The 17,872-nt window shown below is 40.7% G+C and overlaps 2 protein-coding genes across 2 annotated transcripts; both read left to right on the top strand.

Moving 5' to 3' along the window:
* The first annotated feature begins 3,149 nt into the window (after nt 1-3,149).
* Nucleotides 3,150-4,711, top strand: LOC139921161 (C-X-C chemokine receptor type 2-like). The gene has a single exon (XM_071911322.2). It carries the CDS (start codon nt 3,150-3,152, stop codon nt 4,224-4,226), a length of 1,077 nt encoding a protein of 358 aa, XP_071767423.2. The 3' UTR covers nt 4,227-4,711.
* A 2,115-nt stretch (nt 4,712-6,826) lies between these two features.
* slc19a1 (solute carrier family 19 member 1) lies at nt 6,827-17,019 on the top strand. The gene is made up of 7 exons (XM_071911333.2): nt 6,827-6,888; nt 8,417-9,092; nt 11,302-12,091; nt 13,432-13,624; nt 14,776-14,917; nt 15,436-16,567; nt 16,606-17,019. The coding sequence occupies exons 2-6, from the start codon at nt 8,793-8,795 to the stop codon at nt 15,634-15,636; spliced, it is 1,626 nt and encodes a 541-aa protein (XP_071767434.1). The 5' UTR covers nt 6,827-6,888; nt 8,417-8,792; the 3' UTR covers nt 15,637-16,567; nt 16,606-17,019.
* The last annotated feature ends 853 nt before the right edge of the window (nt 17,020-17,872 follow it).

The raw sequence follows: 17,872 nt of genomic DNA, 5'->3' as shown, positions 1-17,872 counted from the left end.
GTTTGAGTTTATGGCACACGCACACCCACACCCACACACACACACACACACACACACACACACTGTTGACCCATTGTTGGCCAAAGTAACCGCAGAAACAGGCCGTTCTAGTTCTGGGACTGTCATGTTTCCGGATGGAGGCAGGCAGGCCGACAATACAATCAGTCACACAGCACTGTGATGCTTCTGGAGCCTGTGTGTCTCCTCCTGCTTCTGTGACAGCAAAGGGACAACAGCAGTGAGGCAACACATCGCTATGTTTATTATTGTGCATTTTACCTCTTCAAACCTGAATGAAGTGATTTATGTAGACAAGGGGGAGGGAATGTAGATACTTGTCTTGTGTCTGCCCATGTAAATCGAAATAGTTGTAACAGACGATTTGTCTATAGACTTAGAGAGGAGGAGGCTTGTGTCATTGTTGCCTCCCCATCATGCCCTTTTCCCCTGTCATTACTGAGCACAGGTTATAATTTTTACTCTGCATGCTGACTGATGCTTGTCATGCCATCTAGGTATAAAAAAACATCCATCCGTCTTGTACCTGGAAATTCAACCTGTGGATGAAGATGCAGTTACAGGTTTCAAAATAGTTTTCGTATAACAAATCCTCAAACCCAGAGCCAAAACAAAAACACCCGGGCAAAGTTGGTATTTTCAGTCGGAAGCACTGACGTTGCTCCTTCCGCCTAAAGACCCACTAAGTTAGTCATATATGTTGTTTTTGTGGTGTTGAAGCGTCACTGGAAGATGTAAGAGCAAATTCAGGCTCTTACTTCATCTCAAGTGCTACACATCACGTTTCTTGCCTTGCACAACAGCACAATGACCCAACACACCCTCTGTAGACCTCTACGTGTTATCTGTCATATGGTCAGTCAACTCTATTATGGCTGTATATTTATATATATTTTTTACTTATTTATACTCTTAAAGATAAGACCTTGGACAACTTCAATCAATATTTATGAACAATAAAAGCTACAATGCAGATAACCAAGAGTAGAAATGACGATGCTATTCAATGAAAACCTCTCCTGACTTTTTTGAGTTAGTTTTATTCCCATGTGATCTGAAGATGAGAGAAAGAAAAAATACAAATTGTGCAGGTGAGATTAATAAAACCCCAAGGGTTTATAAGAGCATTTCACCTCAAAGAAGACAATAAATTAACATGATAAATCGGGACACAACTCAAGTGGATAACAGAAACTAAATGACAATAAAATACAATAAGGAGGAAAGGAGCTGGTTGGTGGCATCTTAGACTTGAATTTCACTTGTTTCTATAGCTTTGGACAGACTTGTTCATGTACAGAAATTTAGACTTCACTCATCAAAAATCACAGGAGTAATATAATGATTTCTGTTTTTGGGGTGGATCGTCCACTTAACCAAGGAATTATCTGATATTCATTTTGTTCTTGAACTGTGTTTTAAGCTCCTAACAAGACATAAGGAGGGGAAAAAAACTCAAGGACACAATGATAGTGGATTATTACAAAACCAGCATGAGAACAAAGTGTTTCTTGTATTCCAGAAAGTGTCACGTTTGACATCCTGAGCTGAAAGAACTGATGTTTTGTAAAACACCTTACCCCACATCCACGATTGCCCAATGACTTGCAACAGACAAATCACAAGTGGTCAGTTCCCATCTTGACTGGGAAATCTTGTGCATTAGCCTGACCCAAAGAACTCAACAGTTTTATTCCAAAATGCTATACAAAAAAAACAAAACTCATTCAATATATCTAAAAAATAGAGGATCCAGTTTATAAAAGTGTTTCCAAGCCTTTAAACAGTACTTTCATTTGGTTTAATTTTACACTATCAATCATTTTGTACGAGTAGATGTCACTTTTTTTTATTATTTTGGAAAGAAAGTTTTCAATGGTACACATATATGATGCTTGTGTTGTGAGATTTTTTTTAAATTTTTTTTTCAATTCAAGGGTCATTGGTGGTCTGTAGTCCTAAAAAGGCTTCCTTCCTCATAATCAAATGGGAGCCACATTACATTTTTTATTTTTTTTACTGAAATCCATATAACTATGGTCTAAGCCATCTAAATGTTTTAATTTAATCTGGTCAAATTGTGTTATAAATTGTACAACTCACCATTTTCAAAACAGGGTCTGGGATCAATTCAGTTTAAAATCAATTTATTCAAAATCTACCAGTCAAAAGTTTGGACACACCGCATTTTTCTTTCTTTTTTTTTTTTTTTTTTTTTTACTATTTTCCACATTTTAGAATAATAGTAAAGACATCAGAACTATGAAATAACACAAATGGAATTATGCAGTGACCAAAAAAGTGTTAAACAAACCAAAATGATCTCATATTTTAGATTCTTTAAAGTAGCCGCCCTTTGCCTTGGCAAAGGTTTTGGAAAGACATTCAAACATAGGCATCAACTTCACTGTTTATATTTGTCTAAGAAACAAATTTCAAGCATTTAAGCATAAGCCTTTAGATCAAAATGGCTTTAAGAGAATGAAAAACATAGAACATTCAATCAGGTGTGTCCAAACTTTTGACTGGTAGTGTAAATAGAAATTGAGTTGCATCTATTTGTGGCAATGCATTCATTCTCAAGTGTATTAATAGGCCTTATATATATAAAGAAAATCCCTACTTGAAATTTGCCTGTCCCTATATCTCCTAATAATAAATGGGTTATCTACTGTGATTGTATAAATCAAATGAACAAGTGATAAAATGTCAGCTTCCTTTTTATGTTGTGAAATCGAGCTTTGAGGCTTCATAATTGAAGACCATGAGATTGCTGCTTGCACTGCATGTTGACGCATACAGGTGCAGTGACATTTTGGGGAAGGAAACAGGAAATTGTGGCAACTCTCCCTGACGAACACATCACTCTTAAAGGGATGCTCTTAAATACTGACTCATTTGGGCAACAGCTCTTCATGTCAAGTACTTGTCATCCGTCTAAGCCACAACATGGAAGGTCAGTACTTAAACTGGTTTCATGTCTATGGGGTTTCAAGTAATGGTAATGGTGGTAAAATCTTGCTTAGTGCAGCTTTAAATCTAAATCTTGTACACAGCAGAAGCTGAATGAATGTTTTTCGGGTTTTGATGCTTACGATAATATAGTGTCCATCTCTCTTCCATCCATAGCCATGTCCATCACCTTTGAGCTTGGAGATTTCTATGACCAAGAGAACAACACCAACAATCTGACCACCTACATCGTCGACCCAAGGACTTTACCATGCGAGCCCAAGCTGCTGGTTCCTACAACAGCTGTGGCCATGTGTCTCATACACATTACCATCTTTTTTTTGGCAATACCAGGAAATTTGTTGGTGGGCTGGGTAATTGCCGCCAATTGGCAAGCCATGAGTCCATCAGATGTGTATTTGTTCCACCTGACACTAGCGGACGGTCTGCTGGCCCTCGCCCTCCCATTTTGGGCAGTGGATGCGATCCGAGGCTGGATCTTTGGAGACTTTCTGTGCAAGGTCATTAGCATCACCATCGAAGCAAATTTCTACACCAGCATCCTCTTCTTGGCATGCATTAGCATCGATCGCTATCTCGCAATTGTTCGCGCCGCTGAGACTCGCAAAGATCGCCAACAGCTTTGCAGCTGGATTGTCTGCGCGTCAGTATGGATCGTCGGTTGCGCCCTGGCGCTACCAGCACTTTTTAACGACGCTTTCAAACCGGAAAATGACTCAAAGAGGATGGTTTGCTCTGAACGCTACGACTTCGGCAGCGCCACCTTATGGAGACGTATGACTCGAGGGCTGCGACACATTCTGGGCTTCTTGCTCCCGCTGGTCGTCATGCTAACATGCTACGGCATCACTATCACGAGGCTGCTGCGCACTCGTGGCTTCCAGAAGCACCGGGCCATGCGGGTCATCGTGGCCGTAGTGATTGCGTTCCTGCTCTGCTGGACGCCGTACCATCTGACAGTGATCGTAGACACACTGATGAGGTCCGATGTGGTGCCTTTCACCTGCGCCATGAGGAATAGAGTCGACATGGCCCTGCAAGTAACCCACAGCCTGGCGCTGCTCCACAGCTGCATCAACCCCGTTCTCTACGCCTTTGTTGGAGCCAAGTTCAGGAAGAACCTGAGGCTGCTCGTTGAGAAGAATTTCAGACAGGAGAGGAAGTCGGTGTCCAGATCCAGCTCTAGGTCTAGGTCTACGTCTCAGACCTCCGAGGGCAACGGGGCTCTCTTCTGAAAGCGTGGTGGACGCCTGCGTTCAACCCAAAGACTTTTCTGAAGGTTTCAATGTTTGTTAGTTTTCAACCTATGAAATCCAGTTGAATCTGGTTTTCAACTGAAGAAGTGGAACAATTTCATGTGATTCCCCCTTATCAACCATGGCAAAATTCTCAGAGGTCCCAGTACAGAACCAGACTAAAGAAGTAATATTTCTGAATAAAAATTGCATCTTGGCCTATAGGTGATGAATGCTAACTGAACAAATATGGACCAGAAATTGACGCATGAGGACTATAGGACAAAAAGCCCAAGAAGGGACACACGTGAAAATTAAACTAAAATTACATTATGTTTGTCAGTGTTGTTAACCTGAACTGTGTCTGTGTCTGTGTGTATATATTGCCCTGTTTGTCGCTATTTCTGCAAAGCAGTTTGGAACAAATTTGTTTTGTGTAAATAAATAATATAAATAAACTCTATAAATAAAGTTGACTTGACTAATGGGGAAGTGATGTGTGTGGGTGCATGGCAAAAGTGGAAAATACGCAACACCATGAATGTGCTAACACTGAGGAGATAAGTAGCTTTTAAGTCGATGACATTTCACCCAACGTGCCTACCAGCCCTTATCCCTAATTAATTTTGATATCCACTTTATTGTCTGTGCAGGTCTTCTGTTTGTCAGCATTTGTTCAGGTTCCAGTTCAAGTCCATTTATTTATTCAGCCCTTTATCACAAGCCTGTTTCAAAGGACTTTACAGAGAATAAGCCTAACTAGATACAACTGATCAACAATCAATTATAGAACAGAATGATGTAAGACAAACACAAGATAGCAGTTATTAAAGCATCATAGAATTAAATACATTTCCGCTATACAGGAAAATCTCTCTAGTTGTTTTGGGGTATTTCAAGACGCAGCCAGTGTGACAAAGTTTGCCAGCTTACCATGAAAAAAGAGGTTTGGGACAATCAGCTTGAATATCACGTCTTTTAGGGATAAGCCTCCTGGCCAGTTGGTTGGTCAGCTTCCACACCATTATTTTTTATATGAGCCCCGCCAAAAAATCCTTGATTAGTAGAGGATGTTTTAGAATATCTAATCGCAAAACCTGTGAATTGATCAACACCCTGGTCTCCATTATGGGCCTTTGATTTGGAAGGAACATTGCTGCCATCTACTGGATTTTTACCTTCTGGTGATGTCAGCCTCCGTTTCCCTCTCAGAATTAATGTAAAACTGTGGATTAGGCTTTGTTAGATATAGCCAAACTTACATGGTGATGCATAATGTTGGACCTGATGCCAGCTGACATAAGAGATACAATTCTTATATCGTATGTCACATGCTGGATGTTTTTATCCAAAGCATCTTAGAGTACATGCACTTTGAGAACAGGTGTCTCCATGGGAAGTGAATCTTCAACAGTGTCAGTGCTTCATTCTTCTAGTTGAGCTTCACAGGACTTCAATTACTGTATACTTTCTTTGTTAATTTCTATGTGTGGCAAAGCTCAGTGAATTCTTTTCACAATAAAAGCCTAGAGATTGCTAAATGCTTCAAATGATATTCAAATTTCAAGTTCTAATGAGTTAATCAATTAAAAATAAAAGGATTTGCAATTTTCCCAGCACTGACTGTGTGATTATTCCTGTAGGTCTTTGCCAGGTAAGTATTCCCTGGTCAAAATCACATAAAATAATTACCCAGTAACTCATCATTTAAGACCAAGAACCTCAATGGAAATGAGTTGATAAATAATGAACATTTGTGACAAACATCCAATCTGAAGATATTCACTCAAAAGTTAAATATTGTTGGAACTGGATGACTGAATCAATGAAATTCACAAATTAACTTTTAATAAGTGGGGTGCCTATAAGGGTCAAGACAGTGTCATGACTTAATGTAACTTGTTAGGATGTGAGGAAAATACAGCCTTTACAGCTTGAATATAGATTAAATATGGTGTTAATATTTACATTTTATTAAATGAACAAAACCTTTAAAACAACTGCCCCCATTGCAGCAGGATGGACCGGCTGGACAGTCAATGAGAAATATTCTTGTGAACCTTCATTTTATATAGGGTCCTTGAATTAATGAATGAAAATAGTTTGCAGAGAATGGGAGGTTTTGTTTTGAATTATTTTGACATGCAATGATACTTTGAATTTTGCCCATAAGTTGTTATACATTGTATACTTGTGCATAAGTGAATAAAAGTAACATACTGTAGGTCTTTTACACGTTTTCATCGAGCTCACTCAGATCTTTTTGGCATAACATGTTGTAACATTATTTGTCCAGCAGATAGCGAGCTAGAGGTGTATTTCAGGACTGCAAATCTGGATTCTGTAATCTTGATTTTGTGGGATCTGGATCAGAATGAATCAGAATCAGCCAGATCAGTCTGATTCTGCATTGGATCAGAAAGGGGATCAGAAACTCTGTATAATTTTGACCCAGATTAAAAATTTAGAAAAAGTTGGTCCTGGTGATCCGCTCTTAAATAATGTTTTTCCAGCTTTGTCGCAGAAGTCTAGCTGACCCCAAAAACTACACATCCCAGAAGTCAATGCGAACGAAAAGCAGTCCGACTGTCTGCTGCTGACCGACTACACGCTGCAACCGATGGAATACACGAGATGTGTTTCTGCTGGGTACTCATGTGAGGTATGTTGTAACGTTAACCATGCAAATAGTATGTTCTTACAGGAATGTCAACAAGGCGTACTAAAGCGGTCTATACTTGATATAAAGCTCATGTTAGCCTGCGTTGGTGCCAACGGTCACAAGGGTGCATGAACCTCATGTAACTAGCTAGCTAGCTTGGTGTTAGCTATGCAAGTTTGTAGCTGGATCAGAAATTGTTAACTGAAAGTGATTGCATGCATGGCTAGATCGTTGTCCCGCCTGAACAACACAACCCAAGCCAGTTTAGCGTATTGGTGTAACAGTTAACAGTGTACACATTACAGATTCGCCCTCATTAATACATTTAACGTTATTACGTTACATCAGCAAGTAACGTAACATTAGCACCTCGGCCTTTTGTTTTGAGGCGCTAACGTGTGTCAGCAGCTAACTAGATAACATACATGACCCTCGTGTTACCAGATGGCTCGTGTAACTTGTTTGTGGTTTCTACTTGGCTAACCCTGAGATGTTAAGCTCCTTTGTCATGAGAGAACTTCACACCAAACTGCATTCAAAAATCTGGCAATGTAATGATGCTTTGCTCATCAGCACACCTGTACATGTCATGGAACATGATTTAGGACCTTTTGTGAATCGTTAGTCTACTGGTAAATTCGGCATTACACGTGATCCACTAAATAGCACATTATTTCAGTCAAATTTCAACTTTATAATTGGTTCACATTGCTGGCTACCTTCCACAACAGTGTGATTTGCGGGGAGAAGGCTGTGGCAATCACAGGCGAAACAATTGGGATTTTACTGAAATAAGAAGCTCTTGAGATATTATATATATGCCGAATTGACCAGTGGACGCTAATGATTCAGTGAAGTCAGTCAGTTAGATCCTACGAGGCGTGTCCCATTGACTATAAGTAAGACCACACAAAAATACCAGATTTTTTTAATGGAGTGTGGCGTACTTTTCTCTCTGGCGCGTATCGGGGTCATACTTAGCTAGCCTTAGTGTTATTTCACAACGGTCAGATTGTGTTTTTAATGCACTGTTTCCCAAACTGGATCCCAGAGATCCTTGGGGGTGGGGGCTCCAGAGGCTCCCCCAACATAACAGTTTAATTTCACTTACTTCATTCACCAGAACTTGGCACCAGGAGAGAATATATAATAATGACTTCTGGTTAGAGTTGTTACTCTCTCCACTGTTATCGACCCACCCACAGTAGAGACAGACAATTTTATCAGATGAGGGTCCCTGGACCAAAAAGAAGTAAAGCACCTCTATTTGGAGGTCTTTGACTCAAAAGTGCGGGAACCCCTGATGCACCACTAGGCTATATCATGTCCAGCAAAACACACCAAGCTTTGCCAGCTGATATAATCTAACTTGTTTGAGCTACAACAGCATGTAATGTTATGGGTTTTGGCTCTGCAATGTTCTGCCACCTTTTTACTTAACAGTGGAGTGTTGCAACGTCACCCACCATATGACTCTGCTTGGTGTCAGAATAGTCTGACTAATTGACAACATTGTTATCTTTTACAGGTTCACAATGACATGAGACCCAGCTGTTGGATAGCTTGCTTTCAATCATTGTCACAGTGTGGAATGGAGCAAAGGTCAACATTCTCTCGTACATGCAAATGGCAGCATGTAGCAGTTTAACTTCCTTTTCACTGCTTTGTTAAATGGTTTGTTCTCACCCTCTCGATATTCTCTGACATGAGAGGCTTGGCATCGGGCACAAGGATATGGTGGAGAGCAAACCAAAGCTCTGAAACAGCCCGTTGATTTACTGAACCCAAACGGTTGGGTGACTACACTTATTCCATTTGCAAGTCGCCAGTCTTTCACTGCAAAACAAGTCTTCACATGGTAATTTGACACCGCAAAGAAGTACACAAACCAACCAGACAACACAATGGTGGCAGATGACGCTGCGGGAACTGGGGACAGACCGGAGGCAGGAAGAGAGATGGACCAGAAGGAGCCTACACCTGAAGACCCGGGAGGACATGAAGACCGAGACGCGGAGCTGGCTGCCTCCGCCGCAGAGGCCCTCGCTCCCGCCGATGGTCTCCCAGACGCCAAGGATCCCCAGACCTGGAAGTGGTCCGTCATATTCTTGTGCTTCTATGGGTTTATGGCGTCGATAAAGCCTGGGGAGCCCTTCATAACACCGTACCTACTCAGTCCTGAGAAGAACTTCACCACGAAACAGGTTAGTGAAGGCCCCAGATTGAAATATATGTGTGTGTGTGTGTGTGTGCACAGGCATTCGGCTTATTTGCAGTGGTTTATTTGGCTTATTTGTATTGGCAGAAAGCTACAATTTCATGTCAAAACAGAGCATGAATTGGAAAAATATGCAACCACATATAAAATGTCTTGATACAGTGAAATCAAATATTGGCAAGCAGCAAATATTTAAAGTTGGATGGCATTCCAGTATCAACCATTGTATTGATTTTTATTTTCAGGAGAGTTTTGCAGAGTTTGAGTCTAGCCTCATATACAGGAGGCTGTCCGGAATTAAATCCAAAACTTAATGCAATTTTAAGTCCCAAAAGATTGTTTTCTATGAGTTTTTCCTCCATGCAGTTTAGCACTCATTATCCATTGGCATTAATGAATGCCCGTGGGACGTCTGCTGATCCTAAGAAGTGTGGTCAAAGTTCACATTCCTGCAAAGTGGGTCAGTGAGGTCTTAATAGATTTGTCATGGTGAAGCAACTAGCAAGTTATGAGTAGACTGTGATTTGTGGAATGGGACCAGGGCAAGAAACAAACCTGTCTGTCAGGCCATTGTGACTAATAAATCCCCAAATTACTATTTTACCAGCCAATTCATTTTTCCCCCAAACAGAATATGGCATCAAGCTGAGAGTTTGTTACCCGCCAAAGTGTGTGGGAGAGGAGAAGCTCTTACCAGGCACAGCCAAAAATTACCAGCATTTGACTGGTGGTATTTTCTCACACTGATTAGGACAGTGTTGTGGAAAAATACTGCTTGCTGGACCTGAGTGGGATTTGAGAAGCTCAGCCACTTCTTTCAAACAGACTTCTTGTTGTATTGAAAGCACATCACCCAACTGCCCTGCCTTATCCAAGGAGGTGACATTTCGCCATATTCCATAAATTCTTGTATTTCATCATGTAGGCTTATCTGCCTTCTCACGTGCCTCCTCCCAGGCAAAATGCTGCCTGGATTATTGCCCATCATCTGACATCTACCACGACAATTTTTTTGTGAATGAAAACATTTCAATTTATGTGTTCATCTGGCTTAATTTGTGTGTTTCAGTGTGGGAAAATAAATACCTCATTGTTCCTTAACTGGTGGGGCTTTTACATTCATGAACACAGTAGCTGTAAGTGCGCCTAAGGGTGCAAAATTAGGTTAAGGCTTATTTATTTAGGATGTGGCCAGATCAGACTTCAGATTTGATGATCATGCCCCTGAATCATGTTCTGTGGGTCATGTTTGCAGTTTAGGCCAGCGTTGTGTGTAGATCTGTTTCATGCTGTTCAGCAGCAGTGGAGTGGTTGCATGACAACATTGATCCTGGTCCTAAGTGTGGTCAATGTTCAAAGTTCCTCCCCGAAACATTCATTATGTAATTTGGAATTCCAGTGCAAACACAGCACTTTGGTACTTTAAAGCTACTTTACTTCCTTGTTTTGGCCTTGTGAGGTAATGCTTGATAATACTGGGTCACGCTCTTGAAAATTGTTCCAAGTGTTCAACAAGAACGAATGCCTCCAGGAATAGATGGTCATCAACAGGTTGAATACGCTATTGGAGACAGTGTAAGTGAATTGAAGGTGATGTCTCAGCTAATTATTAAGGCATCAACTGTTGGCACAGAAAGGCCCATAGACTTATAGAAATCCTTGTAAGTGCATTCTGCCAAGAGAATGCAGGATTTATATTAACCCAATAAGAATACAGCTCTTAAATTGAGTTGTATTCCACAGATGAATGTGATTTCTCTCTCTGCATGCATTGGCAAGTACATAACAAATGCAACCACTCATGTATCCATCAACTGAAATGGAAAACTACACTGCGTGTACTAAATATTTGGGACACTTACTCTTTTCATGAAGAACACTGATGAGGTGAATCCAGGTAAAAGCCATTACCCCTTTTTGATGTCCCATGTTAAATCTATACCAATCACAAAGGAGCAGATGTAGCTAAAGAGAAGCAGATGAGTTGGAGGAAGATTTTTAAGCACTGAGACAACTGAGATGTGGATTGTGAAACGGAGGCTGCAACTTGATATCAGGAAGATGTCTCTAATATTTTTTACATTCAATGTATTACCGATACTATTCCGACACAAAGTACCAACATTTATTATCCACCTTGTTGGTTTTTCATGCGGACGTGGCCTTTTTTAAATTAATTTCCCTGTCCTTTCTAGGTGACCAATGAGATCACTCCAGTGCTGACGTACTCCTACATGGCCGTGCTGGTGCCCGCCTTCTTGTTGACGGATTATCTGCGCTACAAGCCGGTGCTGATCATCCAGGGCATCAGCCAGGTGGCCATCTGGCTCATCCTGCTGCTGGGCACCAGCCTCCTGGAGATGCAGTTCATGGAGTTCTTCTACGGCATCACCATGGCCTCCCGCGTGGCCTACTCCTCCTACATCTTCTCCCTGGTCAGCCCGGGCATGTACCAGCGCGTGGCCAGCTACTCGCGCTCCTCGGTGCTCATGGGAGTGTTCACCAGCTCGGTGGTGGGCCAGCTGTGCATGTCCTTCGGCAACGTGAACTACTCCACCCTCAGCATCTTGTCTTTGGGCTTCGTCAGCTTCGGCCTGCTCCTCTCGATGTGCCTGCCCTGGCCCAAGCGCTCCATGTTTTTCAACCGGGCGCAGTATGACAAGCAGCAGAAAGAGCTGGCTGCGGCGGACGCAACAAAGGCGGAACTGGCCAAAATGAACCTGGATGACGGCCAGGCGTCCTCGCCGGCATCTCCGCACTCTGCGTCTTCCTGGAGGGAGTCGGTGTTTGTGCAGATGCTGCTGGAGGTGAGGAATGTGGTGCGGAGGCCCAGCCTGAGGCTCTGGTCCCTGTGGTGGGTGTTCAACTCCACAGGCTACTACCTGGTGCTGTTCTACGTTCACATCCTGTGGAACAAAGTCTACCCGGCCACTGAGAACAAAAATGTTTACAACGGGGGAGTGGAGGCTGCTTCCACTCTGCTGGGTGAGAGAGTTTTCTGGAGCTTAGAAGCCAAGTATTAAAGTCCCTGTGAAATGAACTCCCATTACTTTTACTTTCATGGTGACCTCATGCTGCACTAATAGGCGTAAATATACATTTCTAACCAATAAAACCATCAGGTTTTTGAACAATCCCACCCCTCCGATCAAATAAAACTGCCTTTCTCTCCCTGACTCATATTCCATTGGTTCACACTTTTTAATGTTCCGCCCCAACATCCTGTTTCAACAGGAAATTCATCAAATCAAGGAAGTAACGATGCCATTTCATGGGGTCTTTAAGTCTAAAGGTTAGATGTTGAATATGAATGAAAAAGCCTATGTGTTAAACAGGGATGAGCGTGTTCAAGTTTATTTGACAGATTCATTCATGACATGATTTAATCAATTCATCAAACATAAGAGTATTCAAGAGTTTAGGAAATACATACAGAGTTTGGAAAATTATGGAAATAGATGTTCAGTCCTGATACACATGACTACACATCTTATGTTATAAAAAATAAACTATAGAGTGATATGAGTTGACAGTCATATTGCAAAGCCACTACTATGACCAAAATACAGTCAAGAAATTAAAGTCTGGAAAAAAGTGTCTAATTTTGAAATGGAAAATGTGAAGGAAGCCTGACTGTAGTGAACTGACTGTACAGCTCTCACCTGTAGTTAAGAGGTTGAGTTATTAATATCTCGGCCTTATAAAGCCGAAGTGATGGCATCAGGTTTTGAGATTACGTCAGTAATTGTACTTTAAACAGCTGTAAAGCAGAAAGACAGCAACCTCTGCATATAACCTGGATGTCGCTTTCAAGCATCAGAATGTGACATTTCAAAGCAAAGTCTATTAGTAGGTAAATGATAAGGAGAGAACATACTTCCTATCAGGAATGTCAGTTATTCATAGGCTATTAGTAATGTATTGATAAGGATGGGAGAGACTAACTGTCTAGAGTGTCAATTATCCCGTTGTATTTCCTCATTATTTGGAGGTAAGCAGATTTTGAAGAGATTAGACTAGAGTGTGGATATAACTAGGTTAAAAAACAAGCTAGTTGTCCCAATGAAGAGTTTTGTTCTATTCTGTTCTACTAAATGAAATTATCTACCATTTGAAAAGTGACACTACAAAATTAACACAAGTGGTGGTACCTTCTTAAAGGAAACTAGTTAATGCAAGTAATTGGATGACAAAATAACAGACTGTATCCTCTACCATGTAGATATGTAATGTTCTACTTCAGGCATTTTTAATTTCTCAACTGAAAACTCCAGCAACTTGAAGTCATGTGACTATTTTCCTGTGTCTCATGTATCTTTCCGTAGGTGCGATGACGTCATTCATGGCGGGCTTCGTGAAAATTCGGTGGAACGTCTGGTCCGAGCTGGTCATCGGCATCATCACGGCCCTGCAGGCGGGTCTGTTGCTCCTCATGGGCACCACAGAAAACATCTGGGTCTGCTACGTGGCCTATGTTCTCTTCAGGGGTTTCTACCAGTTCCTGGTGCCTATTGCCATGTAAGTGTAGCAAAAACACAAGTATTCATCGTCACTGCGCAGTCTGAAGCTACAAAATTAACTTTTGAAAACACACCTGTTGGATTAGATGAAACTAATGATCCTGAGGGTTAGGGTGTTTCCTTTTGCATTTTCAGAGTTACACTTATGCACAGTAGCCTGTTGTAAAAGACTGTTACAGTAATGTATATCTATGCAAATATAGTAACACATATACTTTATTTCAACACTTGGATGTGTCAGATATGTGAAGTGTTCTACATAGAAAACAGTGCAGTGGGACAAACAGAAATATGTTTTCTGGAAGAAAAAAAAAGGCTGCATCCTGCTTCCTATTTTCTTTCATGTGACTTTGTTTGTTTTCTTTGGCCTGACAGCAAAGCCTCTGAATTTCGAATAACAAGCAGAAATTTCTCTTTTAAAAATAATCTATAAAAATACACACCGTTGACTCACAAGTGCCATTTGTAGCCCTGCATGCGCCCCCAATTAATTAAACAAACAAAATGTTTCAGCCTCTCCCAGACTCAAATTGTGAAATAGGGACAGATGTTGTTTTGCTCCCATCCAGCTCTCCAGTTTGAGAGCCAAGTCCACTGTGTTGTAAATAAAGTGAAGTATCAACAAACAAAAAGTTCAGATTATGAACTGACCGCAGATCAGTTTGGTGACGTTGGATAAAGTTGTTCAGTGGCCTTGTAATTGAGCCTGAGGGAATAACTACACTAAATATCTGGGTGTATACTGCAGTGTTTCCTCCATGTTTTTTATTCCTCAGTTCAAAAAATCATGTACCTGACTCGTCACTTATTTAACTGTTGTTTTAAAAGGTTTTAGTGGGGTGTATATGTAGTATCTGTGCTATGTTTTGGCTATGTTTCTTGACATTTCAGTTAGCGAGCTCAATATCTTTGCTCAGATACTAGCCTCAAATGAAGCTAAAGTCTCTCAATCTATCCTAAACTAATAATGCTAATATTAGCTAATTTATAAATGCAAAGTTGCCTATTATACTCCGATTGGATTCTCAGTATATGGGAAACACTGTATTGTATTACATAATTAACTGAAAGCGTGAAAGACAGCTCTTGCAACCAATTCATGACAATTAATTTTGCGAGTCGTACTAATCTTTTATCATTTGTCCATAGTTTCCAGATTGCCTCGTCGCTCACCAAGGAGCTCTGTGCCTTGGTGTTTGGCATCAACACCTTCTTGGGGACCATACTGAAGACCATCATCAGCCTGATTGTTGCTGACAAGAGGGGACTTGCATTGCCAGTCCATTCTCAGGTAAAACACAGTCCTTTAATACCTTCAAGAGTCACACACAGACACATAAGTTCAAAAACCTTTGGCAGTGTTTTCCCCTGGGTTCATTTTTATCTCACTGTAAGGTAAATTCTCGGTTCTGTGACGAGGGTTCATCTCCATTATTGGTGATTTTCAGGCATGGAAATTTCTTACTAATATATAAGCAGTGTGTCAGTGGATCTAGTTACTTTTTAAGGAATAATGACTCAAATAAAAAAAAAAAAATTTGATTACCTAAATCCAAAATGAGAAAGCAAAGCAATACTTGGTACATTCAGCCTAGCTAAAATGCATCAGAAAGTACGTTTAACATACAGTAGATGCAGACAAATATTGGTCATGAAAATTATTCGTCATGTCATGTCATGATAAGGGAAAAGTAATTGAATTTAATCAGCAATTTAGAAAACCTACAAGCTAATATTTTTAATTTTTGATACTAGACTTCTAGCATCAGTACAGATCGTCATCTAATGTGTATATTTTTTCTTTTACAGTTTCTGGTGTACTTCTTTTACTTCGCCCTGCTTACTGTCGTCTACCTGGTCTGCGCTGCTGTGGTTATCATCCGTCACTATAGAAACGAACGCAGGGCAGGAGGCGGGGCTAATGACCAGGCCACGCCCACCGAGCTTAGTCCTGTGGCAGCAAATTCAGAAGCGGAACCTCTGTCTAATGGCAAAAGCGCCAAGGCATAAGCACAAGGAGAGTGTCTTGCCTTAACTCCCTCTCCGTCAACGTCTTACCTTACCTAGACCTCGATTTCTGCTAGGAAGCTCTAAGACTCGACCTGGGAAGTATTCCATGGTTTTAACCTTCTGATGATGATGATGATGATGATGGAGTGGTTTCTTCAGTGTTAGCAACTGAGCCTTAATTATTCAAGTGCCTCATCTGGTACCTAAGACTCCTGCACTACGCAAGACGGACCAGCTACAGACTTATTGTTTCTCTAGCGTTGAGAAGTTATGCTCTTTGAATGATATTGTAGTTATTAATGGTGGACTAATGCAGGGGTAGGCAGCCATGTGCCACGGAGGGCCGAGAGTACGCAGGTCTCTTTCTTTCCAACCAAACAACACGACCAGGGTTCTTTCTCAATATGCGTCCTTGTGTCCGCTGAAGTACGATTCCAAAACAAAAGGACGCGAGGATGGAGGATGGATAAAGATCCCAGAAGTTCACTTGCCAGTCAAGGATGTGTCAGATGGAATAGGAATAGGAAGCCCCAAGATTCATTGCGAGACCAGCGCATCATATATAGTCTACAGTACACAGACGGTTGAAACAGGTGGGGAAAATGAACAGCTGTGCGACGTCAAGCACACAGCCCATCTCAAACTGTAAAGAAGTAGTTTTGAGTAGATCGTTCTCTCCGAAACAACTTGGGAAGAAGTTTCTCCACAAGGACACGAGCATCGGCTTGACTTTCTTGGATTTGACGTTCAGCCCAGGTGATTTCACCGATGAGCTCACCTTCCAACCAGAGAAGAGGATCGAATCAGTGAACTCACCTGGTGTAGTGTTTGGTTGGAATGAAAACCTGCAGACTCTCGGCCCTCCAAGGCACACGGTCGCCCATGCCTGGTCTAATGGATCATTGTTAGTGATGGTCTGGAATTGTGAAAAGTTTTGCAAATTCTACCTTTTTTTTTTTTAATGCAAAGCACCAAGTGACACTATGCTTTTGTATCGAGACAAATCATCTCTAAATGAAGAGAGGGACCATAATGTAATGGTCAGAATTTTGCTATGTTTTTTTTTTTGTATTTCCATCTACAAATATAGGAAACAGGGAGAATCATGCTGCAGCTGTCCTCGTGACAGTGACTTGTCCTTGTCATGATTGCTGTGCGATCACTAAAACATTGCTTTAGAATAAGCATTTGCTTCAGAGGGTGAGCTGCTTTGGGAGCTGCATTTTAATGGTTTGACATACATTTTTTTATTAGGGACACTCCTACTGTGTTTAATGTTATAGTTTAATTATTCTGTGTGAGTGTCATTTGAAAAAAGCCATGAAATGAACCATATCAGTATAATTGTGTTTTATAAATCTTTTTCTTTCTGCTTTTATATAGGAAATACATTTTTGGAAGTTTTTCCCTTCAGCTTGGATTACACAGTACTACAATTCAGTATTTGAGGCTATAAACTACTGTATTACGCTGTATACTGCACACCAGTTTTTTTGCAGTATGTTATATAATGGGGTTTTATCACGAAAATGATTTTATTGTTGCTGCAATACTGTTGTATTGCCTTTGTTTGCGTCTTGAAAACCAGTTGTAATGTTGAACGATCAGCATCTGTAGGATTACTTGAATATTTGAAACTGTCGGTCGGATCTACGAAACACAGGCATTCATGCTTGTTTATATCTTATTTGACCATTTTATTATTATAACTACACCCCCCTAAATGCAGTTAAGTACTGAACAACTTGTGTTACGTTTTTTTCCCAATTTAGTGCTTAATTTTCAGAGGTGTTGCAGATAAAGCGTTGCCCATGGCTTGTAAGTTTCTGTACCCCTACTTTTCCAAGTAACCAACCATCATTTGGGGCTCTTATTCTAAAAACTTGATTCTTTATTTTGGGTTAAAGAACAACAATGAGAATGGGTAGTTTCATATTTATCAAAATTGCAGGCAACACTTATCTCGGTCACTTACAGAATGTAGAAATGCATTGGAACTGCTCTGCAGACATGCAGTGGGGCTTGAAAACTGTTTATTTGCATATACTTGAATAGCAAATATGTCCCTTAGTTGATGTCATAAAACAAAACTCTGCAAATGTACTTTTTTTCTTGCAAATAGACACAACAGTAGTTTTGTATGTCACATTAACTGATTTTTGAGTTCCTGGTTGTCTTTAAATTGAGAATATATAGATTTATTTTAATTATTTCGATTGACATAATTGCTGAGAAG

This window comes from Centroberyx gerrardi, chromosome 21 (assembly GCF_048128805.1).
Source record: "Centroberyx gerrardi isolate f3 chromosome 21, fCenGer3.hap1.cur.20231027, whole genome shotgun sequence".
NCBI classification, from domain to species: domain Eukaryota; kingdom Metazoa; phylum Chordata; class Actinopteri; order Beryciformes; family Berycidae; genus Centroberyx; species Centroberyx gerrardi.
This window is presented reverse-complemented; position numbering and strand designations above follow the sequence as displayed.

Coding starts and splice junctions, on each gene's coding strand:
- LOC139921161 (XM_071911322.2), top strand. CDS start 3,150: ATGTCCATCACCTTTGAGCTTGGAGATTTCTATGACCAAGAGAACAAC.
- slc19a1 (XM_071911333.2), top strand. CDS start 8,793: ATGGTGGCAGATGACGCTGCGGGAACTGGGGACAGACCGGAGGCAGGA. Junction 9,093..11,301: donor AGAACTTCACCACGAAACAG/GTTAGTGAAGGC, acceptor TGTCCTTTCTAG/GTGACCAATGAGATCACTCC. Junction 14,918..15,435: donor CATTGCCAGTCCATTCTCAG/GTAAAACACAGT, acceptor TTTCTTTTACAG/TTTCTGGTGTACTTCTTTTA.